Consider the following 20,438-nt stretch of genomic DNA (forward strand, 5'->3'; position numbering starts at 1 on the left):
TCCATTATCAGTGATATCACTGGAATACCAAACAAACTCATTACCAACAAAATAGTAATTCCTCATATTTATATGAAATACAAATATAAATACATCAAAATAATGTCAATAAAAATAAAATGAAATACACAAGACATTCCATACATTTATTTCTATTTGACATATCATCAGACATAAACACAAAGGCAGTTCGGGAGCTTAACATTCATTTTAGACACTGGACCTTTCACCGTGTGAGATATATCAAAATCTTTGCGATTTTGACAGAGAATATTACACGTCTTTGTAATATAAATGGATGGTCATTCTTGGAAAGATTTGTTTAAACCAATATTGATTTCAAAAACCTGTAACAGTATCTGACAGATAATTTACTGCTAGACGTTTCTTCTTACATTTCAAATAAATATCCATGTAACAGAAAAGACGGTTGCCTGGTAACGAAATGTGCAAAATGTGCAAAATGACACTTACTTTCAATGAAACTCAAATTAAACACAAAAATATAAAGTAAGTATCAAATTAAAATCGACTTAATCTGGTAATTCTAATATGAAATATTTGTTTTAAAATATACGCATTAAAGATATTACTCCTTCAAATCGCTACATTTGCTATCGATCCAATCTTGCTGTATGTAGCGTTCAGAAAGAATTTAATACTGTGTGAGAATAAGGAAAAGTTGCATTGATAACGAAGAGGGAAAACAAACACGTAATAAGACTGTGATATTATACCGGGTAGTCTGAAGAATGAGCAATCACCAGTGCTTTGTCTTATATACTTTTGTCTTTGCTGTACTCGGATTTGCAGGTAAACGTTCAATTTTGTAAATTAACAATTTGCTTTATTTTACATGTATTTATTGAAAGTTAGTTTATTCTGATTTCCATGATTTACATACAGTGACTGAATATGATATTTGTCCTGTTGGATTTCCTGGTTCTATGAGTCCACGCCCTATCAGGCCGTCATCCTCTATCAGAAGAAAACACAATGGGATGCTATGCGAGACGGATTCTGATTGTCCTTCCGGTAAATGTTGCGGAGTATTGGGCCAAAACATGTGTGTTTATCGTCATGGTAAGATATATTTTCTTCAAAGTTTATAACATGTATCTGAATAAGATATGATGGAATAATCGTTTGAAAATACAAAATTGTCTTAATCAGATTCTTAATCCTTTGTGCATCTATAAACATCTAAGTGGGAATCTTTATAATGTTTTTGTGCACAACTTAAGGCAAATATGAACCGTAAGCAAAGGAATGAATTATTTTTTTACAGCAATTTTAATTGCTGATTCCAAATTTGGACATACTAATTCTGGAACAGAATTTTATGATCTACATATTTATTATGTTCAAATTACATTGTGTATTAATAGATCATCATAAACCCCGCCACAGACTTTCCGACAAGAGCGAAGATGGTCGGAAAAGTAAAGCAATGCGACAACTGTCAAAGTTTACCAACGTCATCGACCAATCAAAATTACAGAAATCTGCAGAGAACATGACTGCGCACTCCATTTCTATTGAGAAAACCGAGAGATACGGAAAAGGTGGAAACTGTAAGAACGCAGAAGAAAGTGGGTCTACAAGGGGGTGTGGCAGGGTGTCCAGGTGGAGACACCTGTTCTTCATCATCTGTCTGGGTGTCGTTTGCGCAGCTATCAGTTTCATTACTTTATCAGTCTTGTAAGTAGTCACACAACTAATCTTAAGTTCTTTTTATCGCCTCTGATGTTCAAACCGAAACCTTTTAAAAATAGGGAAACTATTAATTTTAAACTTGCATTAACGGTAATTTTAAGAAAAGTATTTTGGCAATCTATGATAGGCTGTGAAATCCTTTTCTAAAGGAATAAATGCAAAAAAAATTGTATTATTCGTCTGTAATTTTATTGAATATGAACGAAGATTTCTTAAAAATATTAGCAATAGCAGGTCTTTAAATTTGCTGAAAATTAAATACATAGCCTAGATTTGGCTGATGCTTAAACAATCACTGGTTTTGTAACATTGTGGGAATTTAAATAAAAAACTAAACTTTTAATTTTGAAAGTATTAACTTTTACAAGAAAAGCTGGGACGAGTTTAATTTTGATTGCATATCTACAGCAAATTACAGTTCATTTTGTTTCAAAAAAGTTGTAGGAAACGGAAGGATGCCAGCCCTAAGAAAGTTGTCGTAAAACAGGATGTTGTCCCAGTTGCTGCGCTTCGTAATCCTGATGTCTCAGTAGCAACTGATTCCAAGAAAATGGTTGTCAATTTGGACGACTGCCAATTGTAACCTATAACCATCAAGTAAAAAAATATCATGGCTTTGAAAGGACATCGATACAAATGAAAAGTTAAAACTTGAAAAGGTTACACTGAAACAAAATCTAAATCCATATCTTTTTTTCATAGTTTTAAACTATAGAATCACCGGTCTTTTCTCACATAAAAATTATACAATTGATTTTCATTATAAAAGAAACTAAAGAGATTCAGATTGGGAACCGTTAGTCATGAATAAGAATTAAACGAGAAAATTATTTAACTCGTAAAATTAATTAAGATATTGTTAAAATGAACAGTAGTTCGAAAACTCAAATTTGTACATCTATCAAGCATACAAGCACAGTTTTGAGACCGAATGACCCTTTTAATGTTCATTTATGTATGTGGGTATGAAGAGAAAAAAAATTAAGCATTAATGTAATAATGCTTGATAATTAATGTTAAGATGCATTCATGTTTTAACAATATGGTATATAATTGATTCACAATTTTGGTAAACAGATTAAGGTTAATGATTAAAAAATGAACAAAAATTATCTATTATAACACATTTATTGTTATCTGCTTATTGGTAAATTACAACTCTTTGGGTATGAATTCTTTACCAAACTTTTAAAAAAAATATTTTTTTTATTAAATAAACGATTTTTTCTATTTTCTTTTAATTAATGTTTATTTGTAAAGTGTGTGCCTTATATAGAAGAATGTATATTAGCGATATAGTTAGAATAGTGTAGTAAAAGTATGAGAGTGATATTTTCACCGTTTAATTTTTAAATTATGTATTCAAACAACCTAAAATTATATCCTATTTTCCTTTTTTGATTATTTAATGATTAAATTCTACTTGTAACACGTCATTTAATTGAATAAAAGATTTATTTGATATTCTATCACAAGTTGCCTACTTCGCAATGGGCTTCTGTAGTAATAAAAAAAACAACAACGTAAAACTTCGCTTAATTGGCGCCAATTTGAAGCCAATTGTGGAGGAAAAAATAGTTTATTGTCTACACTGAAATAAAATTATAAGGAATGAAACTTATTTTAACCTTGGCGGTTTATAAAGCGTAAACTGCCCCAAGTTATGTTATATTGTATAACATAGGTTAAAACAAGCTTAATTCCTTAAATGATATTTCAATGTAAAACGCTTCTGTTGTCTCATTTATCAACTTGTTTCTGGTTGTGTTAGGATAATGATATTTTCCTTTTTAAATATTACAAAGAAAGTTGTGAAACTATATATGTCTCACGAAGCATCGCTAAAAGAGAGTAACTTATTGGATATATTCTGACTGTGCACACAATACTGACTATCAATAGCAAACCATCATTAGAAGAACTATTACTGTATTAAGTGAGGCAGAATATTCATTCCAAAACTTTTAATACCGTGCAACAATATGTTCGAGAAGTGATGTAAAGCAGATGTGGATGCTTAAAAATTCGAAGGAACTTTTGTAAAATTTGAAATCACATGATTTTACCATAATCATCAGCTTAAAAGATTACGACTTTTCAACTTTATACACAATTCATTCCCCGCTAACTAATTGTTAGTCCATTATTTACACTGAAATGACGACGGATTTTACGTTATTTCCCGATCATTCGGCGGATGTGACCGGTCGGCAGGATATACTCAATCCTCCATGACACCTGATCCCACCTTTAATGTTTTGGAGGTCCGTGTTTTCTCTGCTCCTATTTTGAATTCGATTAAGATTAAGTTATCTATTTATTTATAATATTTCAACTTTTAAATCTTCAATCCCTCATAATTATTTAGAAAAACAACCATCACCTGCATTTATATTCTACTAATTGATTCGATACAATAACATACTCTGTGTACAAAATATTTCTGAAATGCAGCAAATTGTTGACAAATAAGTTGATGAAACAATGATATCAACAATCTAGTTGACAGGTATCTTTTTTGTCAAGTTCTTTGTTAGAAACAACAACACCCCTGCTAATGTTATTGTGATTTAAATTCTAGACACGTGGTTTAGATTTACCTATTCAAAGGTTACAGGGTAGAACCGGTTTTATAAATAAAGTTGGCAGTAAACAGGAAATTGCTATAGTCTGTTTCTTCTGAAAACATATCTGTGAAAAATGTGTTTCCACACCTTTCTGAGACTTTCATGATTTTCAACAGAAATTAATGGGTGGCTTAAAAAGGGGAGAATATCTGCACCAAGGGTTCGGGGGACTTCAAATGTTCGTGATTGTATTGTTTTACAATTAATACATCTTATCTTTCTATAGTTTACTGCAAAAATTGCAGCAAAATCTTCTACAGCTATAAATAAGATATACGCTGGTAAAAAATGTATATATATCATCTACACTGACAAACCTAATATTCTAGCCTTTCATTTGTTAATTTTTGTTAATTCAAAGACACATTTCACATTTAAAGTAATTTAGACATCACAGATTTGTCCAGAAACCAGGTTTATCTTTCAATTTTTTTTAAATACATATTAGATGGATTTGAATATTTGCTTTCAAGGTAATTTAAAACTCACAATTAGAAGTACATTTAATTTCTGATTTATGTTCTGATTTATGTTCTGATTTTAGCTACGATCCAAATTTAAGAATATACAAACGTATTCCCTCACAGTTAATAGTTAGCAATATTAGGTGCACAATATAAAATTATATGAAAACGTGTATCGAAGTAAGATTATATATTTCTGTAATTATCAACTGTGGATGATAAAGCCTCTGAGGTTTTAGTAATTTATAATGCATTAAAAGAAAACGGCCTAATTTTTGATTCCTTTGCACTTTTTACCTCAATCCTTTTAAAGGTAGAGTGCATTGTTCATGGATCATGACTAAGTGTATATTTAGCCCCTTGTCACGGGACTCCTGTTCTGTTCGGCTGCACACAGCTGGGTATTGAGCGGGTGCCTGTAAATTAATATAAAGCTGCGCGGTCGATGATCAGACGACTAGAGGCTGCCGCCATGAAGACCGCTCTATCTGTCCTCGTTCTCGTAGTTTTCGCGGGACTGTGCTTCGCACAGGATTACCAAGATACACCAACACCAGGTAAGGAACGAATTAATTCTCTATTTGATCTCATTTTGATGGCATATCTTCAATGAATTTACATTTTATTTTGTTATCATTTTAGAGCCATCTCTGGGAAAATGTCCCAAAGAATTTTCGATGATAGAGTACTTTAGACCTAAACCATGTCGTAGAGAAAAACCCTACTGTCCCAGGGGTCTCATCTGCTGTCCTTGTCCTAAAACAGGAAAGAAATACTGCATCCGACCCAGGTTGGATGGTAAGTGTAAATCAACAGAGTTGTCAGAAGCTAACACGTACACTTTATACTTACCTATTTCAAAGTGTTGGATCAACTCAAATCTCCTAACATTTACAGAGCATAAACCATTTTTTCGTTAACCTTCAAGATATCCCCTTACTAGTGATGTTTCCTCAAATTTGTTTATTAACAACCCCTTTTATTTTCATCAGATGAACAATCCGTCGATGACAGTGAATCTTTCTGGGAAGAAATGAAGAGGGAATTTATGGGTAAGCATGATGATTACGATTGTAAGGATGATGATGATGATGACGACGATAGAAAGGAGGACGATGATAGAGTTTATGAGATGGATCGTCTGGCCGAGGAAGAAAAGGGACACACGGGCACCGGGAAACACCGCATGCGGTGTCATCACAAACACCACAGATTCCACAGAATTCTCAGGATCGCCGCCCCAGTCGTCGGAGTGATCATCTTGGTTGTTATTGCTGTTACAGTGGCATGGTATGTCATAGTTAACGAATAAAATGAAAATATATTTCATAAAAAATGTAATAAAAAAAATAATATTAGTTGCAAGTTTTTCATACAAATATTTCATATATTACTTTGTTTATATCCTTTTATAGCTGCATCCGGCGCAGGCGCAATAGGCAAGCTGCTGATAGAGCCAGAAAATCCGTTTACACACCGGAAAACATCGCTCCTGTTACCGAGAAGGCGACAATGAAAGGAATGCTGGGCCTGGAATTTTCACCGGAAGTCTTTGTTTCTTCTGAGCCTCCGTACAAGAAACTGGAGGAAGAGAAAGAACGCATTTAAATCAAAGTTCTGTTCTTTTTTTGGGATTACCTTGAAAGAATATGTAGACTTTGCGTGATTTTTTTGTAAATGATTATTCATGTGTACTGTTTGGACACCTTTTGTAATCTTATTTTGACACATTGTATATATTTATCATATCATATTTTTTAACACTGAATGACATGTATATTGAATGAAATTTTTTTTTCCAAATATAAGCATGCATATCATTGAAATAGTGAAATACTCTGTTTTCTTGCTGTTTTACTATAAAGGTACTGTATTTGTTTTGAATGAACTCCAAAATGTACTTTTACTCTTATTTACAAGAGATTAACGAGAGGATTTGTAGACCTTCAGGGTCATTTAAGATTTAATTTACCTGCAGGACAGGAAAAATCTTCCTAGAATTGTTGATTTTTAATAAAAAAATAAATATTTCTAAAAATCAATTGTCTTATGATTTCTTTCAATGAGAATAACTATAGAACTTTTTGCAGTATGTCTTTTGAGGGTATTTGTAACAATATACCTGAGTATGAAGATGGAATATTCAATATTTGTGATGTATTGATATTCTCAACAAGGAATTCAAGAAGTTGAGACTATTCAATAAAAAAAAGAAGGAATGCTTGCGTGCTGTGAAGAGAAGGCAGTTTATGGTTTATGAAGTAGAAAGATTTTCTCTGTCTTTCCAAAGTATCATCTGATAAACGGATAGGAAGGAACCAATGTTTCACATATTTTTAAAAGATGTTAACTATATAAAACTTTTTGGTGAAAAAATAAATTAACAATATGAAGGAAAATAAAACTTTATTTCGATTTGGCCGTTAATTGTCTTCAAAGGGCCCTATCAACAAGAAGTCTTTGATATTTATGATTATTGTAATGGAACAAAATTTTAATTTGTGAGCTGTACCTATATTAAAACTATAAAGTATCTATTTAAAGACTTTAAGGAATATTTTATGATGCGGTATACATTCATAACATGTATACCAGGTAAAGAGATTACCCAGAAGTATTTTAAAGGGAGAAAAATATGACCAGAGAGTTCAAGCCCGTAAGTACTGTGTAATTTCAATAGAAATCATTAAGGAGAACGACCTATCTGTGTCACTTGATATGAATGACAATATAAACAAGAAAAAAAGTCTGCATTGCGGGTATGATAATCCGTCACGTTTTTTGGCAAAGTGCCAAGAAATATCTTACACAACTACTACTGGTTGGGTGCAAAAAGTATTGATATACGAGATGCGTTTTTTTCTCTTTTTTTTAAAAACGTGACAAATACGCTATTAAATGACCAGAAAAGTATATATCAAAGCTACACACATTGCACAAAATAAGGTTTAATATCGATCGTGCTTGTCATATCGATCTATCTTTTAACTACTATCGTAGGCCTTTTAAATTTTTCATATGTAGTTAATTGCTTAACGTCTTTGAGATTCAGCCAATATTATGGTACAAAAAACATTGTAAACGTTTTCAATGAATTGATTTGAAATGAAAACCATTGTATTCGGAGTTGTTTTCGCCGTTTCTCTTGTTTTATCACAAGGTAGGTTATTCCTTTTAATAATTTCCATCACAGAAAAATGTAACTTGAAGAGTTTTTTTTTCAAACACATTACATTGTATTTCAAATTCCACCTCTGAAATAACTGAAAAATTTAATTATGACAATGTGTACACAAAAGAACGTTTGGCAAACACTAATTTGAAGAAATGGTGATCGAATAAAATCAATCTAAATGTAGTAAAATAGGCTTTGAATTTTAACTCATTATAGCCCATAAGGAGGAATGTCCCTCCAGGGAAGAAGTGCGCAAGATGGATCTAATATCCCTGGCTACGGCGCAAAGTTGTTACTGGGATACGGACTGTCAAAAGGAGGAGCGGTGCTGTAAAACACCGAAAGGGAAAAAATGTCTCAGCACCAAGGATGCAGGTTTGTCAAAGAAGAAACGAGGGGTGATAGTTTCTATTTTAAAGTGAAAGGAAGGTCAGTAATTGAGTCATAACTGTCTTTTTCAGACAAAGAATACTCACTAAAAGAGAAAAATGATGACAATGACGATGAATGTAATGATGATGATAATGATACAAAAAGGGACGGTAAAAATCATCATTCTAAATGTCACAAACATGGGTTTAGAGGTGCATTGATTGTCACAGCTGCAGTACTAGGGGTGGTTTTGTCGATTGTTGTTTCCATAACGTAAGTCACTTTTTGTTTATAACTAGAGTATCTTTTTCATGTCATTGCTGTCTCTATAGTTAAATTTATTTTGTAAAATGAAAAATGAATCTACTTTTTTTTCATTTGCCCACTATAACCTCTCTCTCTCTCTCTTTATATATATAGACAGTGTCTGGGAATTTGAGATTAATTAATGATGAATTTTCTAATTCCTTTCAAGCTTGGTGAAAAAGTTTTGTGTTCGGAGCAAAATAGGGAATTCACAAATTGATATACGTGGAAAAGATCCATCTGGACGTTCATCTAACTACATCGTCAAACCAAAAAGCACATGTGTATATGATTCTACAGAAATCGCCAGAAAAGAAGAATGCTGGAGGGTAGATACTCCACCGCCTCCTTACTTCATCTCCCCTACCGCTCCTCCTGCTTATTCAGTAGATCCGCCACCCAGCTATTCACATCAAGCAAAAATGAGTGGACATATGGATAAATATTAATATTTTTATGAAATTTGGGACGATTTCATTACTGTTACTTGTTTCTTATAAATATAACACATTGTTATTGTTTAATAAACTTTATCATATCAATAAGTACTTTTGTCGGTCAATTTTCCATCAAATATTTGCTTCTTAATTAAGGTCAAGATCTATAGTAAATAACTTTAGACTATTTTTTTGGTGCTAGATCCATTGTGACGTCATAATCAATTTCAACTTTCTTTTTCCCGTACTTTACGGCTTTAGCAGAATTATGTAAAAAATAAAAAAATTAGGGTATTTTCATGACATTCAATTTGAAATCAATGAAAAGTAAACCGGATACCAATATCAAATGTGATATCAGTTTAAAGAAGAGGCCATGAACATACTAATTACCGTTTTCTGAGAGACTGTAGGCAATCTGGATACATTTCCTTTGTCGAATATGAAAAAAAAAACCATATTCCTGACTGGTTTTCTTAAGGTAGGATTCTTCTCACATTTCTTATAATTAAAAATTAATGAAATTTTCACAGAATCAAAAGGACAATATCACTAAGTGAGGGTATCAGTGCGATTATTTGAAATATTAGAGGCAAGGTCAGGTCAAGGTCAACCTTTTTACACACAAGAATAAAAAATTATCAATCATGGATTTGTAATTAAAAAATCAATGTTTTTCAGCATAAAAAGATCTACCAAATAGGGCCTATAAATGAAATTTAAATTGACATTGATATTTAAATAAAAGTATACACAACCTTAATTTTCATTAATTTTTTGGGATATATTAGTTATTTTTAACTAGTATTTAACTTTTTTTATTTTCACATATAGTAAAGTTGTCACATAAAGGTACATAATGATACAAAAACTAAAAGTTTTGATCGTTTACTTAGAGAGAAATAACACTTTTTACGGATTTTTGGCTCAAATTTGAACTTAGATTTGAAGCACTTAAAAGCCAACATAACTCTAGTATGTGTGAAAAATCTAGTTTATTTGATATATTTTGAAACTTTAGTCCCTTATAATAAATATGACTAACATTTGAAAATTTCGTCTCGTCTTTTATTGCGTAAAAATTATAACTAAATTCAATATTTTTCTATAATAATTTTGAGAGGCAGAAAAGAAGATATTTACCTACGCCACCATTCCGCCAAAAATATAGTCCCTGCTAGTTTTCAAACACAATTTACCATTTCCATCTAAAGTTGTATAATTGTGATGAGGAAAGAAAAATATGGTCTTTTAAATCTTTTAAAGGTAGGATTCTTCTCTGGTTTCTGACTAGATGGAATATTCAAAGTACACTTGTTGATATGTCATATATTTAGATGCAAGAGATTTAAAAGACCATATTTTTCTTTCCTCATCACAATTACACAACTTTAAATAGAAATTGTAAACTGTGTTTGAAAACTAGCACTATATTTTTGAATGGTGGCTTATGAAAATATCTTTTTACTTGAAAATTATTTAGAACATTAAATTTGGTAATTTTTATGCAATAAAGAACCGAAATTTTCAAATGTAATATATTTAAATTAAAGTTTCAAAATTTTAAATCAATTTTTCACACATAGTAACTTGTTGGCTTTTCTGTGCTTATCCAAGTACAAATTTTTGCCAAAAATCCGTAAAAAGTGTTATTTTTCTCTTAGTAAACGATCAAAACTTTTAGTTTTTATATCCTTTTGTACCTTTATGTGACAACTTTACTATATGTGAAAATTAGAAAAAGTTAAATATAGGAATCATATAAAAATAACTAATAAATCCTAAAAATTTATGATTTCGTAGATGAAATTCGGATTACAAATATCCATTTTATTTAAATTATCATGTCAATGGTAATATCATCTTAAAGGCCCTATATGGTAGTATCTTTTTAAGCAAAAAGGAAAACATTCAATCTTTTGAATTACAAGTAGGGATCGTATAATTAAGAACAGTAATTTTTTATTCTTAATGTCCAGGAAAAAGGTAATGACATTGACCTGACTTTGCCTCTAATATCAAACGGTCAAATTTAATCTCACTGATTCGATCACATAGTGATGTTGTCCTCTTGATTCTGTGAAAATTTCATTAATTTCTAAATACAAGAAATATGAAAAGAATCCTACCTTAACAATGACAGTTGTAGGGTACTTAGTAAAATATAATATCATATATATAATGTAATATTGAAATTTTCATCTACGCATTCTAACTAAGTCTCAGCTCATAATGAATAACGGTTTTCTTAAATGATAATCGTTTCACTATCATTTTTTTTGCTTAGTTAAATGTTTTTCCTCCATATATTAGTCCTTATTTTCACATGCTTAAAAATTCCAAGGAACTTTTGGGCAATTTGAAATCATAGGATTTTACCAAAATCAACAGCTTAAAATCTTAGAAATTTTCAACTTTATACACAAGTTACACAACCATTTCCTACGATAAATTAAAAGCCAGGCTTTTTGATATCATTGACAGCTGCCTTTTCAAATAAATGGATCTTGTAATTTTACTTACCCTTTCATTGGTTATTTGCAAAATAACTTAGTTTAAAAACACTCTGATTGTACACACAAGTACTCAAAATTTGACATCAAAAATATGTTTGAGTTTCTAATTGATAATTTCTATGGATTTTGGTGACCAGATCTTCAAAACATCTATTATAATTTCCATGGATACCTTCCGCCCCATTATAGGCAGACCTATTTTTGTATTCATATGAATACATGAAAAGAAGAAAACACTTGCTTCGGCCTTCAACCCGTCATTTCGATATATCGACGACGTATTGTCAATTAACAGTTGTTATTTCCATTCTTATGTCGATACGATATATCCTGGTGAGCTTGAGATAAAAGGTACCACAGAGTCTGACACATATGTTTCATATATTTGGATATTTTACTTCATAAAGACCTTAATGGTAATCTAACAACCTAGCTCCTTGGTAAACTTGATTACTTTAACTTTTCAATCGTCAACTTCCCTTAATTATACAGCAAGAGCATTCCCTACATATGTACAATTTCTAAAACGAGGTAAATTATAGACAAGCAAGTTGATGAAGCAAGGATATCAGCAGTCATCATTTCGTAAGTTCTATGGTGGATACAATGACCTTGTCAGCAAATACAATTTATCATTGAGTTAAATGCTGATTGAACCTTTTTCATACCAATTGTTAGTCCATTATTTATACACTGAATTGACGGCGGATTTTTCCGTTATTTCCCGATCTTAACAAGGAGCACACGGCTCGTATGACCGGTCGGCAAGGGATGCTAACTCCTCCATGGCAACTGATCCCACCTCTGATGTTTTGTAGGTTTTGTGTTTGCTATGCTCCGATTTGGTATTGTTTAACAGACTTTTGAGCTAAAAAAATGTTTGTTAACTCCATATATTTCATACATTGACGACATTTTATCAATCAACAGTAATTGTTTCCATTCTGTGTTAACAAATCTCAGTGAACTCGAAATAATTTAATTCTGGTTGTAACGCTGTATTTGATTGGATAAAAAATTTATTTCATATCGTATAAAATGGGTTGCCTACGTCACAATGACTTGCGTCAAAAACGTATCAATCCGCCTGACGTTACATTCAAATTTTGTAAAAAATGAAGTCATTTGTAAGAACAATCATCTTTTTTTCTTACATCAAATGAAAGAAAATTAAATTATAAGCAATGAAATTAATAGCTACCCATTTTATACGGTATAAACTGGGTTGGAACAGTTTACGCTTTTTTATAAACCGAATCTGTCACAATTGCTGCATGCTTAATAATATCCTACTTTCTGTATATAAAAGTGAACTCACAACTAAATTATTTCTAATAAAACCATGATTATTAAGATCCTTAAAATATAAGATCCACGTCTTGATGTTTAATGTGAATAAATAAGGAAATTGAACAGTGATGAAACTCAAATCAAATGAGAAACATGAATCGCGAACAGAGTCTAATACGTCCCCTGACTCGGAAGAGTCAGTAATCGGTCTAAACCGTCACGGTTTCTTTAAATTATTAAGGAATATATTTGCATATATTTATGTTTATTAGTATATATGTATATAGAAGGGGTTTATAAAAAAAAACGTAAACTTCTCTAACCCCAGGTTATACAAGACTAGTATAACTTGCTTTGCTATTTAATTCATTCCTTATAATTTAATTTTCAATCTTTAAGCATAGAAAGCAAGACAATTTCTCCCTTATGGTAGGATTCTTCTCTAGTTTCTGACTAGATGAAATATTCGAAGTATATTTGCTTATTTTTTTTCTTTCCTCGTCAAAGTTGTTGAAATGGTAAACTGTGTTTGAAAACTAGTAGGGACTATATTTTTGGCGGAATGGTGGCTTATGAAAATATCTTCTTTTCTGCCTCTCAAATATATCATAGAACATTGAATTTAGTTATAATTTTTATGCAATCAAAGACCAGACGAAATTTTCAAAAGTAAGTTAAATTAATAATAAGGGACTAAAGTTTCAAAATATATCAAATAGATAAGATTTTTCATACACACTAGAACTATTTTGGCTTTTAAATATTAATGCTTCAAATCCAAGTACAAATTTGTGACCTTGACCTGACCTTGGCTCTAATATTAAACGGTCAAATTTAATCTCACTGAAACCATCATGTAGTGATATTGTCCTCTTGATTCTGTGAAAATTTCATTGATTTTTAAATACGAGAAATGTGAGAAGATCCTACCTTAAAACGCCTTCAAATTGTTCATATTTTAAACTTTATTTTACATATTTTAAACTTTACGTCGAGCGCAGTGATACGTTTTTGACGTAAGTAATTTTGACGTAGGCAACACAGGTTACACAGTATAGATCAATTTTTTATCCAATCAAATGACGCGTTACAACCAAAATTAAATTATTTATGGAATAAACAAAATAATATGTAGTCAAAATAGCGTAAAAACAATGACCAATAACAATTTGCGGGAAGTGTAGATGAGGATTTACAAAATAATAAGATCAATACATGTATAATGATCATATGGATGTGAAATGGTTCCGTAAAAACAGAAAATAGTAAACATGGTGACATCAACTTATTTGTTAGTTGCCTTCATAGATTATTGATTACATTCATAACGTTCCCAATCATTTGGAACACATAAACAACATGTGTAGAATATAGTAATTTATAAGCAGGAAAAGATATGAGATCCTGATGCCAAATAAAAAAGAAGCATGTACAGAAAGACTAAGTCTTTTGTTACAGAATGAGTCTTTCTGTAAAGAAAATTTAACATTTTTCTATTCTAAAAAAATCAAATAAATACGATGAATTTAAAGTTATCTTTAACAAAAAATATAGTATATATATATATATATATATATATATATATATATATATATATATATATATATATATATATATATATATATATATATATATATATAAAAATACCAACGACATATACAATAAAAATTGTCAAATTTAGGGTACGCCCTGTCCCTTCCTCAGGACAAAGAAAAGAGTTAAAAAGTCATAAGAACAAAGGAAAATGTGAATGAAAAAACAACTAGCACTACTACTAAACTACTAAACACTATATATTTACATACTAAGTTACATGTTGATTTGGAAATTTTTAAGAACACTATTTAAGAAAGAATCCGGACCGCTATGAAATGCGTTGAAAATCGGGTATACTTGGGTGAAGTGCGATTTACATAATTGAACGAATTAATTAGCATAATTAATTAATTCGTTCAATTATGTAAATCGCACTTCACCCGAGTATACCCGATAGACCGGACGCATTTCATAGCGGTCCGGATTCTTTCTTTAATAGTGTTCTTAAAAATTTCCAAATCAACATGTAAGTTAGTATGTAAAGATATAGTGTTTAGTAGTTTAGTAGTAGTGCTAGTTGTTTTTTGTTTCGCTTTTTCCTTTGTTCTTATGACTTTTTAACTCTTTTCTTTGTCCTGAGGAAGGGACAGGGCGTCCCGAAAATTTGACAATTTTTATTGTTCGTGTCGTTGGTCATTTTAGTGCTTTTTATAAATTTCCATCCGTGACCTTGTATCTACTTGATAGATCCGACATTTTTGATATACAGTGTTGTTGGTTTTTTTAGTGCTTTATTATATATATATATATATATATATATATATATATATATATATATATATATATATATATATATATATATATATATATATATATATATATATATATATATATATATATATATATATATATATATATATATATATATATATATATATATATATATATATATATATATATATATTATAAGAAATGAATGTAATATTTTTTTCTTTGATCGATGTATCAAAGAAAAATTTGGACATAAAACTTCATCAATGCGCGTAGCGCATTGATGAAAAAGTTTTCCGTCCAAATTTTTCTTTGATACATCGATCAAAGGAAAAAATATTACATTCATTTCAAAAAATGTTTATCATTTAATTATGCTTTTAAATTAATAAAATGAATCTTTCTTTCACCTTTCTATTAAATTTACGCATCAAAAACAGTGCGCACGAATACATCACAACAACGTTAACGTTGCTGGAAATCAAAATGGCTCAAACGATCGAAGAAACGTTCTCAAATATTGTCGTGGCATTACCAACATTCTCTGAAATAATTTACAGTTCTTTAACACAAAAAAACTTACCTGTTGTGTTATCCCAATCGGTATATTTTCCCTGGTAAGTTATCTAAGTTCGCGTTCGTAAATGTAAAGGGAAGCTACTCAAATATCCTAACAGTTCCAACGTTTGGTCACAGAAATTTTGGATTTCATTTGCACATCTTTTCATCTGAATTCCAAACCGAACATATAAATACGTATCACAACCTGTCAATGCTGTAAAACCTGAAAGATTCTGCTGCCGACTGTTTAAGAATAAAAGAATCTGTCCTCATTCATGCAGTGTCGTTTTTCTCGATCATTCGTTTCCCAAGTTTTAACAGACTAACGGTTTTTCCTCTCTTTGGTAGCATAAAAAAAAGTTTCTTCAGAATTCTATTGTTCATACCAGACATATCAAAGCCAAACATTTAACAAAAGTATGTCGATTTCTTTCCTTCTTTCCCAGAACTGTAGTGTTCACTGTTGTTATGCAGACGATTTGATTTGTTTAGCAAAGGGAGATAATTCAAAAAGAAACGAAAGTAGAAAATAAGTCGGGGACGTAACGGACAGGTTTCGAAATTCAGGAAAATATTTATTAAAGTAAAAGTATTTAATTATTCCTCCAAGAAGTAACCTGGAAGCGGGAAATATACATGTAGAGACTGCCAAAGTAGTTCCGGCTGCTTAGTGCAAGCGAACTCTAGATTTTATTGATGCAGGTATCAAAAGAATTTTTAAACCAATCAGAATCAAGTATTTTATAGAAATTAAATGATATATATATACACTCAACCAAAAAAGAAACGCATATTGTTTTACTCGTCAAAGAAATTTTTAAAATGTACATGAAACAACTATTTTTTATATCATTGGATACCTGTGACCTATTTAAAGGACAACATGGGGTTTTAAAACCCAAGTGTTGAATTATCTCCCTTGATAAAACATGTTTATGAAAGTAGTGTTTTTCATGATTTCTTCTAAATCAGATGTCTATTTTCATTGATATTTTGGATTTAGAGAAACTTTTAACACTTCTATTAAACCCATATTTAAGATTTGATTGCAGTGTTAATACTGCAATGCCACGCCCAAACAAAGATGAATACAACCAGGCTAACGATGATACTAAATGGAGCTACGCAACAGGAAGTTGCAACTGTATTTGAAATAAATCAATGGGCTTTGCAACCTTAAAACTAACGTCTGAAGACCACTATCTGGCCATCCGCAGGTAACCACAACCAGGCAGGACCGTCAGACACCCCTCCCCCTTCATCACCTCATGCGATTCAGAACTTAATGTAAAAACTGCTGCTACAATTGCTGGATGAAAAAATCAGCATAAAAATGCATAAATTGTTTGCATGAGACTAAAATGAGATGATATTCCCCCCCCGATATCCGTACATTGGAAACCCACTAACATTGAGACATTGCACAGACAATATTGTTATGCCCCTTGAATTTGGGGGCAATGAAAATGACCTCAACTTGACTTTTCAATTTGCAACATTGATTTTTATCACAACAAACTCTAAAATCGCTTAAATAATACAAGGATTAAACTGAAAACTTAGAATTTCAAATTATCCTGATTATGCGTTTCTTTTTTTGTTCAGTAAATGTATATATATATATATATATATATATATATATATATATATATATATATATATATATATATATATATATATATATATATATTTTTTCAAGCTTTACAAAATTACTGTTTTAAAATTTTGAGTGGACTTGTAAACCAATGAAGAGGCTTTTGTTGATTATAGTGCTTCTCTCTATTTTTTCATTAAATATCTGAACAACTGCATTGCAAAAAGTAGTCCCTGGGTCAAGTGTGTTTACAAGAACTTATAATAAGACTTTCTTCGTTACCAGGAGGAGAGACGAATATCTCTATTATTGGTTGTCTTTTTATTTTAACCTCATACAGACACTTTCTACGATAAAGTTTGATTCCTATAGATGAAAATATGTCATCTTTCTATTCTATTTGGAATATGGTATATTAGTGTTTCATAAAGATATTTACCCAAGTTCTTTAAGTGATCAAGACATTTCAAGGTCACATTCTTTATTTGCATAAAGGTTTTGGATTTTTAAAAGTCACGATTTCTATTTATTTAAAATGTGCATTTGATGTATACACGTATATAAAGACTTTAAAAGATGCAATCATAATTAGGTACTTCTGCACGGAATTGTCCAACATGTCCAATGATCCACAGATAGCGAACGGAAGGCATGATAATTAAACAATATCTATTGTTAACCAACCTTATAGTTTAAGTATATTAAGCCGACAACAGCAGAGGCCTAGACAGTGTCGGGAGACGGACCTTTAAGTTAATTTACTAGCATGAATAGTAAAGCCATAATCTTCTGTTTCCTTACCTTTCTCGCAGGTAATAATTATGTTCAAATTTTACTTTTTATTAATTCATTTCTTTGCATTTTATAAGATTTTTTAAACAATGATATTGTAAATTATTTAACAAATTAAAGGTATTTTTAAAACAATATTTTCTAGCATTCTTAATGTACTATTATTAACTAATAAATTCATAGTAATTAAAACTGATAAAAAGATAAAAGACACTAACTTTATGTTTAATTCATTACAGGTGAAATCGCTGCTTCTTCCCACGAAGGTAAAACAATTCAACGTATCAATTTTTATTATACAGCGGTTGCTTTTTGAATCTCCACTTTTTTCATTTTTTTTTCAGAGTAATTACTGGTATTTATATGTAAAGGATTTTCTAGCAACTGTCAATTAATTAAATAAATTTTATCCTAAAAATGGCATTTATGAAAAGCATATATAGTTCTAGTGATTTAAGGAACATTTACCAAAGTTCAATTGATATTGAATTACATTGTATTACCAACATAAACGAACTTTTACTTTGATAATTGATTTCTTTTCTTTCCAAAAATATAACTTTTTTTAAAATTTGTAATCCAAAATTTTGTTAAGCTTTGTTAAAAAAAAGAAAAAATATCAAGTTTCATTTTCATGTTTATTATAATATTTATACATGTAGTATGTCCAGCTACAGTACCTTCTACCGGAGGGGGCGGGGCATTGCTAACATGCACGGATGATTCCCAGTGTACCTTAACGGGAGAAAAATGCTGCAACGTCACTAGTGGCTCCGGAAAAGTCTGCATCAAAGCAGGTGAACACTACCTTAATTTGACAACTCTTACTAACTCCACGCATGCAAAAAAATTAAAGAAATTCAGAGTTACTTATCATAATGTTTAAACGTATGTGTAGTGAGTCTGAAACATCATGATGACGAGGATTGTGATAAAAAGTCACACAAGAAGGACAAAGATGATTGTCACAAAAGAAAACATGGCAAGAAACTGGTTATAATCATCGTGGCGGTCGTCGTTGTCGTCGTCGTTGCTATCGTTGTTGGATGGTGAGTTGATCTCATTCAGCATATTTATACATTATTTTTCAACATTAAAACGCAGTAGTCAAGTTGTCCTTCACATGTTCACCAATTCTTTTTAAATTAATTTTTCCAAAGTACTATATTACTAGTATTTATATTTATATTTTTGTGTAATGGTATAAAAATGATTTCGGATCCATTGATAAAATCATTTTACAGTGTAATCAGAGTGAAGTGTTTCAAAAAGAAGATCAGCGATTCCCAAATAGACCTGCATAGTGAGAAGAATGAAAGCAAACTGGGCAAGGATTACACCCCCACTGTAGTCATCTCAGGGGGAGGAAAACTGAAGGAAGAGGGGTGGCTCTCTGTGGCCCCGACCCCTTACATCAGCAGTCCTCCCCCCGTGTACACAAAGACATAATCCATTTCTCCAAGGAACCACTCTGCCGAGTATGGAAAAAAAAAACTCCGGCAGATGTAGAGACTTTTTAGACAAAACCTTTTTTTTTTTCTCTTTAAATTTTTTAAAAGAATTTTTGTCAAATAATTTTCACTGTAAATTACTTGCACTCAATTTTTATTTTAAAAGCCTTCAATAAAGCTTTGAATTTATTTTTGAATCACAGACTGTAACATGTACCTGAGGAATGTTGAAAAACTTTATAGAAAGGTATTCCACAAAATGCAAAAATCCGTCAAGCAAGGGTGGATACACGGTTTGCAGATAAACTTGAAGAGATTAATTTCTCTGTTATTTTGGATATATTACAGATAGAGGAGAGGATGGTTTAAAAGTCCAAGAAAATCTGTGTGAAGGAAATAAAGTCAAGGTCGTGAGACATTCACAATTTGATGCTAAGATATATATGTGAAGTTATAACTCTGCCGCGTGTCATTTTCTTCCAGGCGGGTTTCGAAGGGAACAATCCATCCTCCAAAATGTTCAATATTGAAATAATGGGTAACAAAATGTATGATTGGAGAGGCCTTGTAATATTAGGGAAAAAACAAAACGAATATCCAAGAGGTCATAAAGATTGGAAAAAAGTCTTGCAAGTGATTCTATTTTTAATTGTTATTAATATCTTTGAATTCGATGAAATATATGGAGATAGCAAACAGTATTCAAGATCAAAAGTCCATAACACAATACAAAATAGGAGCGGACCTCCAAAACATCAGAGGTTGGATCAGTTGCCATGGAGGAGTAAGCATCCCCTGCCGACCGGCCACACCCGCCGTGTGCTCCTTGT

The 20,438-nt window shown here is 31.1% G+C and overlaps 4 protein-coding genes across 4 annotated transcripts; all 4 read left to right on the forward strand.

Moving 5' to 3' along the window:
• The first annotated feature begins 899 nt into the window (after window positions 1-899).
• Window positions 900-2,533, forward strand: LOC134232904 (uncharacterized). Its single transcript, XM_062714898.1, has 3 exons — window positions 900-1,083; window positions 1,389-1,701; window positions 2,155-2,533. The coding sequence occupies exons 1-3, from the start codon at window positions 948-950 to the stop codon at window positions 2,297-2,299; spliced, it is 594 nt and encodes a 197-aa protein (XP_062570882.1). The 5' UTR covers window positions 900-947; the 3' UTR covers window positions 2,300-2,533.
• A 2,660-nt stretch (window positions 2,534-5,193) lies between these two features.
• On the forward strand, window positions 5,194-6,574 carry LOC134232882 (uncharacterized). The gene is made up of 4 exons (XM_062714859.1): window positions 5,194-5,364; window positions 5,450-5,605; window positions 5,800-6,097; window positions 6,223-6,574. The coding sequence occupies exons 1-4, from the start codon at window positions 5,253-5,255 to the stop codon at window positions 6,413-6,415; spliced, it is 759 nt and encodes a 252-aa protein (XP_062570843.1). The 5' UTR covers window positions 5,194-5,252; the 3' UTR covers window positions 6,416-6,574.
• A 1,224-nt stretch (window positions 6,575-7,798) lies between these two features.
• Window positions 7,799-9,205, forward strand: LOC134232905 (uncharacterized). The gene is made up of 4 exons (XM_062714899.1): window positions 7,799-7,967; window positions 8,199-8,357; window positions 8,444-8,627; window positions 8,830-9,205. The coding sequence occupies exons 1-4, from the start codon at window positions 7,913-7,915 to the stop codon at window positions 9,107-9,109; spliced, it is 678 nt and encodes a 225-aa protein (XP_062570883.1). The 5' UTR covers window positions 7,799-7,912; the 3' UTR covers window positions 9,110-9,205.
• A 7,631-nt stretch (window positions 9,206-16,836) lies between these two features.
• LOC134232899 (uncharacterized) lies at window positions 16,837-19,805 on the forward strand. Its single transcript, XM_062714894.1, has 5 exons — window positions 16,837-16,915; window positions 18,397-18,423; window positions 18,817-18,954; window positions 19,056-19,206; window positions 19,402-19,805. The coding sequence occupies exons 1-5, from the start codon at window positions 16,837-16,839 to the stop codon at window positions 19,604-19,606; spliced, it is 600 nt and encodes a 199-aa protein (XP_062570878.1). The 3' UTR covers window positions 19,607-19,805.
• Window positions 19,806-20,438: the final 633 nt, after the last annotated feature.

The sequence above is a fragment of the Saccostrea cucullata genome, unplaced genomic scaffold (assembly GCF_032062105.1).
Source record: "Saccostrea cucullata isolate Sc308-1 unplaced genomic scaffold, CSIRO_AGI_Scuc_v1 ctg52, whole genome shotgun sequence".
NCBI classification, from domain to species: Eukaryota; Metazoa; Mollusca; class Bivalvia; order Ostreida; family Ostreidae; genus Saccostrea; species Saccostrea cuccullata.

What these genes read in the sequence shown, in the direction of transcription:
- LOC134232904 (XM_062714898.1), top strand. Translation starts at nt 948, where the DNA reads ATGAGTCCACGCCCTATCAGGCCGTCATCCTCTATCAGAAGAAAACAC. An exon ending in CATGTGTGTTTATCGTCATG is followed by an intron (nt 1,084 to 1,388) that starts GTAAGATATATT and finishes GTGTATTAATAG; the next exon opens with ATCATCATAAACCCCGCCAC. An exon ending in TTCATTACTTTATCAGTCTT is followed by an intron (nt 1,702 to 2,154) that starts GTAAGTAGTCAC and finishes GTTTCAAAAAAG; the next exon opens with TTGTAGGAAACGGAAGGATG.
- LOC134232882 (XM_062714859.1), top strand. Translation starts at nt 5,253, where the DNA reads ATGATCAGACGACTAGAGGCTGCCGCCATGAAGACCGCTCTATCTGTC. An exon ending in CATCCGACCCAGGTTGGATG is followed by an intron (nt 5,606 to 5,799) that starts GTAAGTGTAAAT and finishes TATTTTCATCAG; the next exon opens with ATGAACAATCCGTCGATGAC. An exon ending in ATTGCTGTTACAGTGGCATG is followed by an intron (nt 6,098 to 6,222) that starts GTATGTCATAGT and finishes ATCCTTTTATAG; the next exon opens with CTGCATCCGGCGCAGGCGCA.
- LOC134232905 (XM_062714899.1), top strand. Translation starts at nt 7,913, where the DNA reads ATGAAAACCATTGTATTCGGAGTTGTTTTCGCCGTTTCTCTTGTTTTA. An exon ending in TTCTCTTGTTTTATCACAAG is followed by an intron (nt 7,968 to 8,198) that starts GTAGGTTATTCC and finishes AACTCATTATAG; the next exon opens with CCCATAAGGAGGAATGTCCC. An exon ending in TCGATTGTTGTTTCCATAAC is followed by an intron (nt 8,628 to 8,829) that starts GTAAGTCACTTT and finishes ATTCCTTTCAAG; the next exon opens with CTTGGTGAAAAAGTTTTGTG.
- LOC134232899 (XM_062714894.1), top strand. Translation starts at nt 16,837, where the DNA reads ATGCCACGCCCAAACAAAGATGAATACAACCAGGCTAACGATGATACT. An exon ending in CGCAACAGGAAGTTGCAACT is followed by an intron (nt 16,916 to 18,396) that starts GTATTTGAAATA and finishes AATTCATTACAG; the next exon opens with GTGAAATCGCTGCTTCTTCC. An exon ending in CGCTGCTTCTTCCCACGAAG is followed by an intron (nt 18,424 to 18,816) that starts GTAAAACAATTC and finishes TATTTATACATG; the next exon opens with TAGTATGTCCAGCTACAGTA.